The sequence below is a fragment of the Larus michahellis genome, chromosome 6, assembly GCF_964199755.1.
Source record: "Larus michahellis chromosome 6, bLarMic1.1, whole genome shotgun sequence".
Lineage (NCBI taxonomy): Eukaryota > Metazoa > Chordata > Aves > Charadriiformes > Laridae > Larus > Larus michahellis.
Window position 1 is genome coordinate 53,210,357 of NC_133901.1, and position 15,714 is coordinate 53,226,070.

A 15,714-nucleotide genomic window follows, 5' to 3' on the forward strand; every position below is an offset into this window, starting at 1 on the left:
TGCAGACCGGTCATTTGAAGAGTTTAACCTTGTATTTTCAAAAGCATTTGAATTACTGCCCCAGGTTGTGGGAATATGTGGGGGGGGTTGGCACCTGTCAATGAATAAACCTAAAATTCTGCAGGTAACCTGCCGCCAGCTGTTCGCAAGAGTGCCCTGTAAGTATACAAAGCCATGCCAGTCTTGTCAAACCCTAGCATCAGATCATGGATAAGTGCCAAGATGGCTTGATTCTTTCTGCTACAATAAATTGACCTACTGATTTACCACCTAGTAAAGAGAAATACTTTGTTCTAAAAAACACAATGTATTGTGGGAAACCACTGAAAACCGTCAGCATTCACATGAGGTAACCTGCATCTTCTCTGTGGAACTGGGGAATTTGCTAGGTCTATATTACAAACTAGTACAGCACACTGGGTGTAGGGTGGAACAAGTAGGGAGGAACACCTGGCACCACAGACACACCATCTACACAACATTATTTCAGTGATTTTATTTGGATTGACCATAGAAGCACACTGCATATGGAGTGCACTTTCATTCAAAAGTAATCCAAAATGATGCTAAAACACCAACCAAAGCACGGTAGGTAGGAAAGATCAGGAGACCTGCTCCAAAAGCATGCCATTTATCCAAACCAAAATGGATGTTTATGTAGACAACCCTAACAACTCCAAATGACAACGATGGCCAGGATCAGCCTACTGACCCAGTAGTTTAGGCTATGGACAGAGGCACATGCTTGGCAGAATTGACAGTAGATAGTGATGCTTTTAGATATTATAGTAGTAGGGACTAATAATTATAATTATTTTCTTCATTGAAGAGTTCAAGTCTTAGCTGTTGAACCTAGCTATTCCCATGTCTAGTTTTACTGCTTCCAGTGTATCCAAAGTAGCAGCATGGCTGCATCATTACAGTATGAATAACAATGCATACAGAACAAGTAAGAGAAACTATTGCAAAAAAGTCAGTGACAGGACAAGTAATAAAGACATCATTTATTTACCACTGTAACTACTTGCTCTTTATTTCTCAAGAGATGATATCCCACGGCAATGCTTATGCCTTCCTTCCAGTATCAGATACTTTACTACAGCAAAAAAAATCAAACTCATGCAGCAATTTGAGTTAGCTTCTCTATGACAGAGCACACAAAATACATTAGAGCACAACCATTCAAATTTGCCTTCATTGTGCTCACAACTTTTTCTTCGCTAACAGTGGCCTCCTCTCCCTCCTAGAAATAGAAGGAGGAAGTAGATTTGCATAGCTTGCTGCAGGTCATATTTTAAGCACCCCATTTAGCATAGTTTTCTCCAAGTCAACGAACATAGACACAAAAGGCAAGAATAATGAGGTAATACTCTGTACTCTTGAGGCAGGGTTAGAGAGCTACAAGCTCCAAGAACTGAACACTAGTCACTCAAGTAATACTCACATGCTTCATGTATTTGTGAAGTACTGAAAGGGATACACAGAAGCCGGAGGGCCAGTCCGTTATAGATTTACACTAAGCTACACCAATAGAACATGGAGATTCAGCTCAGCTTCATTACCAAGAGAGATTCATTTCATTAATTTTTTGGGTTTTTTTTGGGGGGGGGTGGGGGGGGCAGCTGAGTGGGACAGGACACTCAATGATATTCTTACCTCCTCTTCTTGCTGATCAGGAGTAAACTCAGTAACCAGTGGGTCAGAGCCCCAAATTCAACCTGCTGTGTCCTCCGTTACTGCAAAATCAGAGTTATAGACCATATTGATAGGCAGCCCAAGTACAGAAACTTGCTCCCAGCAAACGACTGTATTTTAATTTTCAGGTCCCTTTATCTGCACCATCCTCTGATAGTTCCCAACTGGATCCACTGCAGACTATTCGGGAGACAGATCAGTACTTAGGTCATAACCATTTGGTATTCGCTATAAAGCATGCCCACTTCTTATGTGTGATGGACTACAAAACTATCTAGCAAACACAAGCACCAGCTCTCCAGTCCCACTGAACCTTGGCAGAATCTCCTGAAAGATGTACATCATCTCCATCTGGTTGGTTAGAACTGCCTACCTGACAAGCACTGCTGAAGGCATCTCTGCTGCTGGCAAAGCTCCGTAGTGCCACGGGCAACCATGCTGAGCTACAGCTCACTGCTGCCAGAAGAGGGAAGTCTTACTCCCTTCTCCTTACACCCACACTGCTCTTTCCTTCTGTTGATACACCCAGCCTTATGTTCCCACACTTCACTGACAAGGTGAGACCTTTTTATAAGAACAGTTACTCACTGGAATGGCAGAAAGTTATCTCATGTTTTTTTCTTCCTGCTATTTTAGTGAGTCAAATCAGGTCAGAGAAGGAGACTGAATGAATACCTTATACTCCCTCTGCAATCAGCAAAAGCCTCTTGTAATCCTCTGTACGGGTATGGCTTTAAGACTTAAGTTTTTAATAGCCTTCCCAGCCCTAGTGGCCTGCAGAGCAAACAAAAAAAATGCTGACCACGGTAACATTGAGACTGGAGCTAGGACTCCCTGAGCTCTTACAGCACCAAGCACCGTAAAGTCCTGGTCAAGGCTGCAGCACAAGCATAGGTCCATTGCAGCATAACAACTCAAGCTAGTCATACGTCCTCCAGTTACCCATGTGTTTATAATAAACAATAACACTTGTCCCATGCCAAGCACATGGTTATTCAGATGCTGCAGTGGCTGCCAGCATCACTGGTACAAGCACCAAAGACATTTGTCTATCACATGTCATGGGGTATCACTTCCCAAAATTATTCTGGACTGAAAAAATAATCAGGAGTACTGAAAACTTTGTCAAAGCCTTTTGCCAGCAACTGGATATACAACTGAGGCGATATCATGGACCAGCCACTTTCAGCAATAAACTTCCCTGAATTTGGCCATAAGATTGTATTTCTCATTTCCCTCATCCAAACATCAGGAAGGTATTTATTCCTACCCTACCCCTATACTTCTCAGGGTATAGTACTGAACCAATAGTTCAACGTGACCATTTGTTGTACCTACTTTCAGTGTGCAAACAAAGCCTGCTTCCTTCTCTGCACAACAGGTGATCTGCGCTAACACCAGGGTTGATTTGGGGGACAAAGGCAGAAGAAATCCAGGAATGCTTACTCCTATGTTAATTCATACTCTGAACCCAAGTACCCAATTCAGATTATCTAGCTATAAGTATTTGTAACAAGATGTCACTCGTTAATAAGGTAAGGATGGCTCCCCCTAAACTGGAGGTCTGCACAGGAATAAATATTGACCCTGTGCCTACAGTTCTCCCAAAGAGATCATGATCAACCCAATTCTTTCCCCTGCCACAGAAACAGTTCTCACCTTAGAACCAACATATACAACTTCCTTGTTATTTAGCTCCTTACACCATAGGTTTGTTCTTTAGACTTCAATACCAGTTCACAGGATGACTATGTTACTGAAGCGTAAATAATTCTTAAACACCTGCTTTTAAGAGGAAGGATAGACAAGTAAATTTTTTCAACCGCATCAAAGGTCTAGTATCTTCTCTCTTTAGCTCTTCATAAAGACCAATTTACTGCCTTTTGGGCACAAGGGACACACATTAGAAGGACTATCAGCAGCAGCTTCCCTCCCCCATATTAGTTTTAAATACCTTAAACACATGCATGCTTGGGCAAAGTCTAGGCATAGATCCTTTCCTCTTCCAACTCACCAGACAGATCATACTACAGCTTCATCAAGAGGTTTCCCCTTCCCACTAGTGTGCAAGTGCCTTTATTGTTGTCTGAAACTACCTCTGCCCATAATGCAAGGAGCTGAAAAAAACAAATTAAGCTGCTTATGCTGCTGCGCTTGCCTGTCAGTTACCACACATGTAAACGGAAAGCTAGCAAGGTAAACAAGTCATTCTGAAAGTAACCTTGCAATGAAGAGGAATACATTTATACAGGCACTAAAAGTAAGCAGGTGACTGTCCTCTCAGGAGAAAGGTGCTAGCATTTATAGTGTTTCCATTGTGCTCTTTACAATCCTGCCAGTTTCACCGTATAATCACTCAGTGGGTGTTTTACAAGTAATTAAGAGACCCTATGGCTTTTTAATTTTTTAATATTTAATTCCCTCCCCGCAAGTTCTCTCTCCAGCAGCCCAGCTACCCTTTGAGCTGAATTACTGCTCTCCCTCAAGGCCCCTTCCCAGGAGGTGAGGCCATGGCTTGTTATTTCAAGTTCAGATTGCCTGTGCTTAATAAACTAGTGCCTGCCTACAAACTTTTCAGGGCTTTTCCTAAGGAGAGTGATTTCCTGCCTGAGCCTTCAGACAAGGACAGAAAGCTGCTATTGCTAAGAGTAACACTTACTTCAGCACACACCATGAATCCTACGTGGAAAGAGGACGGCATCTCTACAGAGATGAGAGGATTACACCTTTAAACAGCCCGAGTCCTTCTTCATGGGACACACCACAAAGCAAGAGTGGGAATTTGAACCTCTCTCTGGAGAAATCCCACAAATATCACTTTCTTGACCCTTTCTGTATATGCACATGGCCACTAGACCATGACAACAGAGACAAAGTAATTGCAGCACACAGCTGCTAATGCAGCTCGCTGCCACACACCCCTGCGCCAAAGCAGCACAGTGCTAGGAGACTGACCTAGTACCAAGAAGTAATTCCCTTCTTCATTCACCTCCCTAGGGCTCCACACAGTGAGAGGGAACACCCAGCTCCCTCTTCATTCATTTCTCTACCGCACTTTGCCCTCTAGTTTGGGCCTACTTCTTCCCGCTGCCTTCAGGGCAGTTAATCCAGCAGCGCACTAGCTCCAGCCCCAATACCATTGCCATAGAACTTTAAACTCAACTCAGCAGCTTCATCTCATATTTCTCTAAAGGAAAAAGATGAAACCCAGACAACCTACACCACAGGCAGGGCCACCTCTTCCTCCCCAGTACCTCACAGACTCCTTCCTCCACCAGCTCACAAACTGAGCCGTAAACCTAATCATATTTACCAGCACTTTATCCTAGCCTTTTACCCACGTACCTTTCTAAAGCTCAGCTCCCAAAATTGCCTCCTGCCTTAAGGAATCACTCATCTAAGAAAGGAGGGTAGCGAACTTCCCCCTCACAGCTGGGTTCCTCGTTAATGGTGGCTCTGCCATGCCAGCTGCAGCTAGTCACACTGATTGCTCACTGCCTCGGGGGCTGGTGTGCTCCCAGCAATGTTGGTGGGCTCTCAGGGGCTGAGGGAAGTGTTTGGAGGAGTTCACAGTTCCAGGGCTGTTTACTTTGGTTCTAGGAATAGGAAGCTGGGTGTTATTTTTTGCCTGGTAAGATAGAGGTGCCAAGGTACTGGCCTCCCATGTGCACTGGGATAGCTGTGTGCATCATCAGCACCTCAAACCAGAGCTGCAGCGTGGGGCTGTGGAGCCATTGGTGTTCTTTGCACAGCTAAGAGGCTGCAGGTGCTAAGCTGTGGTTTGATGAGGGTGACTAGACACATGGGGGAGTTCCCCTTTTCTGCCTTTCACTGCCCAGTGAAACGAGGGTTCTTCACACAGCATGACTTTTAACAGAATACAGTCTGAGGAGCTATCTGCACTGAGCAGTCTCTGAGATCCAGGACTTGCTCCAGCAGCATAGTGCTGGCCTCTGCAGGAGTTGGGGGACAAGGTTGCAACAGTTCGGCCCTAATGACAGAGGGAAATAGAAACATGATAGTGAACTCCTGTTGTACATGGGGCAGCAGAATTGCCTCCTCTTTGTGGAGGACTTGGAGAACAGCCAGAAGCTGGAGGGCTGATGCCTTGGTAAACAGAAAAGTCCGAGTGCACTTAGGACTGTTCAGCTGCCTCTGGGTCCCTATGAAATATATTTATTTCACTGTTTCTAGTTTCTTCTCTCTGCCTTGTCCTTTTTCAAAAACTGAATCGCACACTGTTAGTTCTTCTCCTTTTTGTTGAAATCTCCTTTAACCATTGTTTTTTGTTCCCTTGCTGGGCCTCATCTCAGCTCTGCCTGTCATACAGATTGACCTGCTACCTGTGCCTGCTACTGGGGCTATAGGTGCCTCTTAGATGAGGTCCAACTCCTGGAACCTGAAGTGTGTTGGTGATACTGAAGAATTATTAACTAGCCAGCCCAAATAGGACTCTGAACAAGCAGCATCTTCTAACAGAGTCAGAGGTGACCTCCACTGGTCTAAAATTGCCTAATTCATATTTTCTTAGATGTCACTCATCATTACCAAAGTTTATTCCTGGGTCTCGCAAACTCAGGATAGATGAGAACTCCTGAAAGCCATGACTGGTTGCTAGCATTCTGCTGTGATTAAGACTCTCTAGAAGAAGTGATTAATAATGTCATTTCCTTTAGACAAGAAATCTCTAGAGGGATCCCCAATCACCCTATGTTTCTGGTACAGAAAAAAGTTCCTGGAGGCATCCCCCGCAATTTCATACCAGTATCTTCATCCTATTATGCCCTCCATTTACTCAAGAAATAAAGTTGCAGGGTTGCATTTATATGTCTAAGTTGTTCTTAACCGGTGAGTTCTTACTGAGTTGGATGTGTTCTGATGACAGAAAGTGGACAGTGAAAACTGATGAATAAGAAAGAAGAATAATCCAGTATTTTTTCCCATACATTAAACTTGGGAAACTCATTTCAAGTCCTTGCTCTGCCTTGGAATTCATATGTGGCTTAGAGTTTTTCCCTAATCCACAGAATATAAATGTTACCTGTGAAATATGGCATGTGCAAAACACATACAGCTCTAAAATCGTTAGGACAGAGATTGATTGAGAAATCATGCAATCATGTATCCTTACTGCCATAAGAAAGCAGTTTAAACATAGGGTATTCATGCTCCTGTAATCAAAGACACAACACTTTCATTAAAAATACAATGACACCACTGCAAAGGCATTGAATATTAAAACCTAGCTGTCTTCACTGGAAGCACATGAAGCTTACATTGTAAATATGCACACTCCCAGAGAGCTGTAATAGTACTCCACCCTTTAAAGTCCCTCCTGGCAGCATTACTATACAAAATCCTTAGAAATGTTTTAAGTATGCTAAAGCCCACTTTTCATTAAAATTGAATTATGACAAGTCTCAGAGAAGGAAAAAAGACAGAGGGAAATAATTCTATTCTACTACAGCCATGCTGAAGGATAACTCAGGTAAAACCAGTACATCTGCAGCAGGCTAGCTAGCCAAAATGTCTCCCATCACTTTTTCCAGGCTCTAAGTTTTAATTAAACAAACAAACAAAAGTTTAATTATTATGACTGTGAATAAAGTTTTCAGCATACTGTAACATACATATGAGCATGCCACAAACAGAAATAACAGGTCAATGAAGCACAGACAATTCGTAATGTCAGACACCCTTTAGTACGAAGTCCCAGTAAGGAGAGAAGATTTAGCTGAAGACAGGAATAGTGTGAAGAATCTATCATGTCAGCAGGCTAACGCTCTTGCTGTAGAGGGCAATCCCATCACACCACTTACTAGAAAACAAATGCATTAGCTTGTAGTCAGTCCAACTTCCATTTCCTAGCAAATTTAAATGCAACTGGGCAGGTATAACCTATTTGAGAGTTTTAAAACCAAGGAGCAAATGTTTTCTTTCAATTTTTTTCATCTCTTAAAAACAATGAAACAAAAATGCATTCTTTGAGACTGAGGATGTAGTCTGAAAACTGCTTTCCCTGGTCTCCATACTGAAAGTTGCCTCCACTCTGGAAGGCAGTATTTCTATGCCCCATCACATAGAAAGGATGTGAAAATAGATGTTTTCCATTGCAGTCACTTATTTCAGAATCCTGGACTCTGCCAATTGCTGGACGTAAAACACTGTAGATGAAAAAATAATGCAAAATCCATTCAGGCCTAGCCAGGATGAATGATTTTCCAGAAGGCCCATTTATGCACATTAAGATTTTCAGTCTGTGAAATTTTACACCTTCCTAGGTCTCATGAAAACATAGTGTACCTCAGAATGTATGTTTCTGAGTTACAGATGCAAGCTTGCTGCGGGAACGGCCAGGGCTGCATTACACTTGACAGTTACCTCTAGTAAGGCAAATTATCTTTGTTCTCTACCATACCTTTCACAGATGTTAAGAACTATACCCCAGCTGTCAGGCTGAAGTCCAGACTCAGCATTTTCAAAAGCCTGAATGTCTTTAAACCTAGGAGCTTTCTTAAGGATCATCCACAAGTCAAACAAAAATGACAGTATCAGATGTCACGAGTTTAAGGTGTAAAGGTACATTCTCAGCAGAGATTTGGATAAACAAGGGGAGCTGATGAAGCATTCCTATTTGCACAGATGCAGAGAGCTAGAAGCAAGGATCTGGACACACAAAAAGGTGGTTTGAGTAATTCAACCACAAGAAATCTACACCAAATACATGAACACCCTAGGTTCAGCTTTATTGCTGCTTCCTATCACACTCAAGTGAAACCACAGGCTGTACCCAGAGTATCCTTCCCTGCCCCTTCTCTTCATTCTGTCTGCTCAGAGAAGTCATGCTGCCTCCCTTACACAACTAAGTCCTCAATGGCAGAGCTAAGAGCCACTACTCTGAAAAGTCAGCCAAACTCACGCAGCAGCTTGCAGCAGATCTCCTGCCCTTGTTCATGCTCATTGTCAGCAACAGATTCTTGCAGCCTTCTCGATACTTTGCTTGCCCACCACTTGAACCTTCATTAGCAACCCCAACTGAGAGTCCAGGGAGCATGAACTACCATTTCACATTCAGCTCAGTCTTACAAGGTGGGACACTTAACTTCAAGAAGCATTCAGCATCTTCAGCACTGCTTATTTACAGCTCCTGTGAACATGAGCTATAGAAGAACCTTGCAGGATTACGTCCTACTTGGTAACTTTTGTAAGAGGCTACCAGTGCTTTGCCATGGCATTGCAAAAGTAGGAAAAGTCCTGAAGTTTCAAAACCCATCAAGCCAGCTCTTTTCATGAGTTCTAAATTCCCTCAGAAATAAACCTACCACTGCACAGTTAATGAACCAAACAGAACAAACCCCAAGAGAATGACATATACTGCTATAAATTGAAACTGAATCACAAAGGTACACTACATTTTGCTCCCCAAGCATTACTAGCCCACAGGAATCTAGAATAATATCTGTCCCATAACTAGACTTCAATATGTATTAACGTACAATTTAGTCTCTTCCAGATGAATTGAAGAAAGCGGAAGAATGACGGGCATGCAGTTGTGAAAGCCTGTGTTCCTTACTAGGACAGACTTCTGTACCACTCTAGTCACATCGTTTAGCTTGTCTCATCAGAGCTGTAGTAGCCCACAGGAATGCTGCATAACAAATATATTAAAGACTGGAAGATTAGACAGCCCTTAGAAGGGGGATGGCGAAGACACAGCACCTACAAAAGACCTGCTGAACTTTTAGAAAACTAACTAAATAAATATGGATGAATTTACTGTGGCTGAGGCTGTACATATCTGATCCTGACACCTACAGATGGCAGGAAGCTTCTTCCTTCCAAGATACTAACAGCTTTTTAATGGCCTGTTAGTATTTTGAGGACTGTTCAGTGCGTAATACTGCTTTCATATATATGATGCAAAGTGACATTTGGATGGAAGTACTTGTCTCAGAATCACAGTAGCTAGAACCAGTGGCACTTTCCTATTTTATAATGCTGGCATGGCTGAAGAAAAACCTAATCTTTACATACTCTTCTGACTGTGCCTGCTTTTGCTCCTAAATGACATTAATCTAGCCTCTGTTTCCGATGGGCGGGAAGATATCCCCCTGAGACTGTCATTAGGCTGCGAATGGCAACGATGCTCAACAAATGCCATGTCAGCCGAGGAGCTGGTGCTGCAGCAGATCACACAACACATCCCCTGCCAGAGCATCTCCGCCACCGGCTGTGCCCAGCCCCAGCTGATTGCTTTACTAACGCTGCATACTACACCTCGCAGGTCTGAACGACTGCTCAAAGCAGCTGTTGCAAACCCAGGGCAGGTTTTCCTTCTTTCCTTCCTTTGTCTTGTCCACAGCTCAGACAGAACGACTTGCCCCACCTCCTGCTTCCAGCCCTGGAGTAATAACATGCAACAGCTAACTACTTCTCCAAGATGCTGCAGGTAAACTCGTCACAACTGTCTCCAGCTGTTACAATTAACTTCAGCATTATAAACACAGCATTATAAACACAGCATTAGCAACAACCACAGGGGTGCAAAGGCTCCATCGAGTCCCAGGACGGAGTACAAATTCTGAATTAACCCTGCTGCTCAGCCCTGACATTGCAGACGACGTTGGTGAACACAAGCACAGGTCCCCTCCTCCTACGCTTCATTCTCCACGAACCTTTGCAAGCGCCGCTCGCTCCCGCTGCCCTCCCCAGGGCAGCCTTCGCCCAGCGGGGCGGCAGCCTCGCTCTGCCGGGGGAGGGCCACTGCAGCTCGGGGCGGGTGTCTCCGCCACCGCCGGGAAGTTTCGCCGTACCGGCAGACGGCCCCTCTGCCCACAACGCGAGGCGCACGGGAAGGCACACTCACCTCTCCTGGCCTGCCTGATCTTGGGGCTCAGCATGCTCCCGGCTGGGCGCGCCGCTGCCGGCAGCCTCAGCGCCCGGCCCCGGCCGCCGCCCCGCGCATCGCCGCGCCCGCCGCTCTCCGCTCCAGCGCCACTTCACTCCCAGCTCTGGCTCAGGGGTGACGCTTCACATGGGGCTAAATAAACCCGAATGCATTATTTATCCGGCCTCGAATTAATTCCCATCCAAACTAGGCATTAAGTGGCCCGGTAATTACTGTCGATAAATCACTAGCACGCAGACACGAGGGCTGGACCTGGCTCCTTCTGCTAATTGGCCATGCATCAGTGTTATTAATATGCTGCTTTCAGGGAGCAGCGCTGATCCCGCACTCCCCCGCTGCATCTTCCTCCGGTCGCGCTCAACAGACGCGTTGACTCGACAAGGATCAGATCAGGAGCTGAATCTTCTCTCCAAGCCCGAGCCACGGGGGAAAAAGGGCACAAAGCACACGCCGAGAAGCTTGCGCATCTGATAAGGTTGTGCGTTAGAATACCAAGTGCTTTGGTCCAGAGGGCAGCGGCGTGCAGGGCTGCCTTCTGAGCGCTGCATCCCTCCCGGGGGGGTATTCCGGTGGGAGCCGGGCAGCTGAGAAACGACCCACTGCTCTCTGCAAGGAAGAAAAATCTCTCTTGCCTGCACTGACAGCCTGGCGGGATGCGCACAGGGGAATGCCATCACTCTGTTTTAGCACCTATCATTTTTATTTGTACTCCTTGCTAAGCTCTCCCTCACCCCTTCCTTGGGGGGGTGGAGGGGAGTCAAAGTCCGCAGTCAGTAACGGAGGGAGCAAAGGACAAACATTTGATGAAATAGTTAGTACTATTAAATAGTATCTATAAATAGATACTTGGATGAAAACTGAATCCAAATAATTTACACATCCTGCACCTGGGCTGCTTTTAGAACAACCTCCTTCCTCACCATCCCCGTCTGCCTAGCAGGTCCTTCTGCAGTGTAGAAAAGGGGGTAAATACCTCCCTAGCAATGTGTATGCCCTGCAGCATCACCTTGCAGGTTTGTATTACTGAATTGCATTGACAAAAAGCATCTGAGATTGGCAGCTTCCTCCTCTGCCAAGAATATCCATCATATCTTGGATACTGAATATTGGCCATCAGGTCATAATCAATAGTGGAAGAGGTTCTCTGGCGCTTTGCAGAGGCTCTACTTCTCAGTGTGCAGGCTGCAACAGTGACTGAGGTGGGTTGGACCTTTAGCTGCTGGTGGAACCAGCTGCTTAGAAGTGATTTTAAGTCTTTGCGTTCATGGTGGCTGTGTCAGATTTACACACTTGTAAATGAGGCTAGAAGTGGGATCTGAACTGTTGTCTCTTCTGAATACACAGGCTCTTGAAGTTATCTCCCCACTAATGATCTGTATTAGCTGGGCTCCAGCACAGTGAAGAACAGCTAATTGGTGATCCTTTCGCCAACAAGCTTAGCAAGCTACCTGATACTGTGGTTAGCCATCAAGAGCATCAGCAGAGGGAAGCTATGCTTCTGCCTTTTTGACCAACACAGTCCCTGGATCAAAAATGCATTCCTAACAACCATTTAAACAGAACTCTTTCTCTCTCCATATTTTTAGCATTTCTTGTCTGCTTTGATGCTGTTTATACACGTCATTTTGCAGTTTGAGCAGGAAGCCAAAAGGTGTGTACAGTAAAACATGACAAGAGATAAAGTTAAGTGAACTTTTAACCTCATGGGAAACATGGGACACTTCATCCTGCTAAGTTATTTCCCATGAAAGCTTGGTTTCCTCTCTGGGGAAAGACATTATATAGGGACCTATATAAATAATTATCATTTTCATGGGTAAAATAAAAACATTCAAACACATAACAGCCAAGTTCAACCCTATACACTAACTTTGATGGTTTTTTGGTTAAATAAAAAAGTACTCAGTGTAAACAAAAATATTCCATTTGATCCTGTTTGAAATGTTTTCCTTAGACGTAAACATTTCCAGCCCTTCTTAAAGCAATTTTCAAAAGAGAAACAGCATTTAAATAATTTTTTTTTTAAAGTTAGAAGTTTCCCATTTTTTTTCCCTAGCTTAAACACAATAAATTCAGACCTGAATTTCTCAGATGTACTCTTTGGGGCAAATAAACTATTTTTCAGGGTAAAAAAAAAAAAAAAAAGCTATAAAAAAATGCCAGCTAAGAGAAAAAAAAAAAAAACAGTCACCTCCAGCTAGTGGTTCCCATGCTGGCTGCAGTGCTTTGCTCTGACAATTTAAGGAAGTACTTTCTGAAAAGAAACACTGAGAATAGGTCCAATAGAAAGGTAGCCTAGCAAGCGTCTAAAGGAACCAGACCTTATGGGAATGCTTAATCTCTGAAGCTTGCGTACTGAACTACTGAGACTGAGCAGGGTAATTAGGACAACATATCGCAGTGGTGTGTATTTACCTTAATTCTCCTGTGGGTTTCACAGCCTCTTTCCATGCCCCAGCTAGCTTCTCAGGGGGTGTGCTCCTCAGCTGTACCAACTTCACAGAAGCACATCCCACAAGGTCCCTGCCTGCAGAGCAAGGCTGGGAATGCACTTTATCTGTAGCCAAATCAACTCTTCATCTGCATCTGTCCCACACCACTGCCAGCTGCCCCTTCAACACATACAGTTGGCAAGAGGCTTTTTGAACATATACCCTTCTGTATAAAAAGCCCCTATGTAAAAGGTGACAGAGCTCAGAGTAGTCCATGGTGATGCAGGAGGGGAAAAAAAGATTGAGTAATGGCTGATTTAGCTTATTCTCCCTACATCAAGTTTTGTCTGACTCAGATGCTCTTTCCAAATGGCAATGGTATTGACGACTTTAATTGTTTGTGAAGGACAGTAATTGCAATCTGAAGAGTACATAATTTAAGTATACTGAAGTTCATCTGGCAGTTCTTCTAGGGACAATTATTTTAGTGCAGTAATTTTACTTAAGGGAAAGGATTGTAAAGATGTGAAGAATGAGGAATAATCTGTGAAAGTTTTACTTTCACTGTATTTGCATCAGGTCTCTCCCTGAATATGCAGTCACATAGAACACAAACAGGATACTGGTTTAGCCCAGCCCAACCAGGGATATATTAACCCCATATTTCATTGCTAAATAAAAGCTGGTAAGTACAGGGGTGGCAGAACTGAGGAAAACAGAGATACAGTTCTCTGATACCAGTTCTCCTCTCTCACCTAGCAAAGGTATCCTTGAGGGGAGTTTGAAAATACCCTGATCAGAGAATTTAGACAGAAATGCTGTGAAAGGCATGTGGGCAGGCTCCTCAGCTTGAGACTACCCCAAAGTTGTGTGCTGAAGCTTCAGACTGAGTCCTTGCACCAGCAATTCTGAGTAATGCCTGCCTGCTCTTTCAGAATGCAACTCATCTATGTCTTAGTACTTAAGCCTGGGGTTATGATATCAGAAAAATACTTGCATAGAGGTGCAGAAGGAGTTGAAATGGACGCACAGCAAGCAGCAGAGTTGTTCTTACACCTAAGCACGCTTTACAAAGACTACAAAAGCCTATGTTGTGGCCCTGAAGTGCATAAATAGCCTTAACAGCCCTAACCAACCTCACCTGGCCACCACCCTCTTCCCATAGGCCCAGGAGCTCTATTTAAGCCCAGGCTTGGGGCTTTACTTATAGCCTGAACTATCTTGTAGGGATATTGGTTTCTAGCTCAGCTATGCTGCTGTATGGGTCTGGACTGTTTTCTCTGCTTGACCTTGTACCTACCTCGTTGCTGTGGGTCTACCTAGTAATTGCTGGATTATGTCTGATACTGGTAAGCTTCATCCAATGCAATTCTGGCTATGAGCTGCAGGTGGTTTTCCTTGCTTGACCCTAGACTTGCTTCATCATCATAAATGTGTTTGATCTGGACTCCTGACTGTCATTTCTAAGTCTTTTCTCCTTACTTAAGTACTCTGGGGACTATGTTCTACCCTGGTGTGTTGTCCTTCCTTTTTCCTTTGGAGCAAATAGCCATTGCTGGTCATCCTATTTCAGAGCTAGGCTAAAGGTGGCCTAATTTAGTAGGCTTCTCAGAGAAACTTAGGAAGCTGCTGGGCTGTAGGCAATAAGACTTCTATGACTGACTGATCTGAGGTAAGAGGGGCATCCCTGATGGCTTGAGATAACAATGTCAAGGTATGTACCAGTTGTTGGAAATCACTCCTCTCATGGTTATATCTCTCTGCTTGTCCAAATCTAGAATGGCAGTCTATCATAGAGCAATAAGCATCTACAAGGCTAGAAACAGAAATCAGATGACTAACCAAGTACTAGGGAAGCACTACTATCTGTCTCTTATCTGAATCTAAAAATAAATGTGCTCATTAACTATCTGTGGCCTGTTTGGAATGTGGAAAAACTCTTCTGTATATCATAAGTGTTTACTATTGATTGCTAAGCACATGTAATGAAGGAAGGTGATCTGGCCTAGGGATTTAAGGAGAGCAGCAAGGCATGGCTTCCAGCCTTAATACCAACTGATTTCCCATGGCTACAAGCAAGCTATTCAGTCCCAGGTCCCATCTACCTTCATGCAGTATTTTGAGACCTGGGATTGGCAAATGCTATCTAAGTGCAGTGGATGATAATGATAATAAGTTACTGCAGCAGGGACGCTCACAGAAGATATGATTCATCTGTTGGCGCCAAGGCTGATGGCTGGAGGCTATGAAACATGTCAGATGCTTGAGACGGAAGAGTGCGTGGGCCAGTGAAGTTGCTGAATCTGTGTGGGGGGGATTGAATGGATTTCTGTTTCCCCAGGCTGCACACACAGCATGCTGTCACCTACCAATTATTACATGGCATATCCTTTTTTCCTCCTCCTCATCTTCTGCTTCCATATGCAGGCCAAGGACTTGTTGTAACTAGCTGATTGATATATTTTTTTACTCATCAGCAAGATGCATCTGGATCAAAGCCCAAGATCTAATCACCCTGGCCTCTGGCACCATTGAAATCCACATCCAGTTTATTTAGATTGCTACTTTCGTTACGATCTGCTCTCATATGGTATAAAATGGAGTTGATGAAAAAGGGTCCAAAGAAACAAGACGGACCATGGTGTGCATTTTGAGATCAATAACTGCAGCAGCATTGCC

General features: G+C 44.1%; 2 protein-coding genes across 6 annotated transcripts in view; one reads left to right on the forward strand and one right to left on the reverse strand.

Moving 5' to 3' along the window:
* Positions 1-15,714, reverse strand: part of ARHGAP22 (Rho GTPase activating protein 22) — a 161,000-nt gene that overhangs the window by 138,700 nt on the left and 6,586 nt on the right. The window contains exon 1 of one of the 5 annotated variants that reach the window (XM_074591171.1): positions 10,562-10,946. The exons of 2 other annotated variants lie outside the window; for them this stretch is intronic. In XM_074591171.1, the coding sequence (XP_074447272.1) occupies positions 10,562-10,595 (34 nt within the window). In that variant the 5' untranslated portion in view covers positions 10,596-10,946. Of the gene's footprint in view, positions 1-1,656; positions 1,920-10,561; positions 10,947-15,714 lie in introns of those variants that run through there. 2 more of the 5 variants (XM_074591169.1, XM_074591172.1) reach the window with 2 other exon arrangements.
* The window catches only part of WDFY4 (WDFY family member 4), a 161,983-nt gene continuing 160,524 nt past the window's right edge, over positions 14,256-15,714 (forward strand). The window contains exon 1 of the mRNA XM_074591165.1: positions 14,256-14,384. The gene's annotated coding sequence lies outside the window, so the exon portion shown is untranslated. The remainder of the gene's footprint in view (positions 14,385-15,714) is intronic.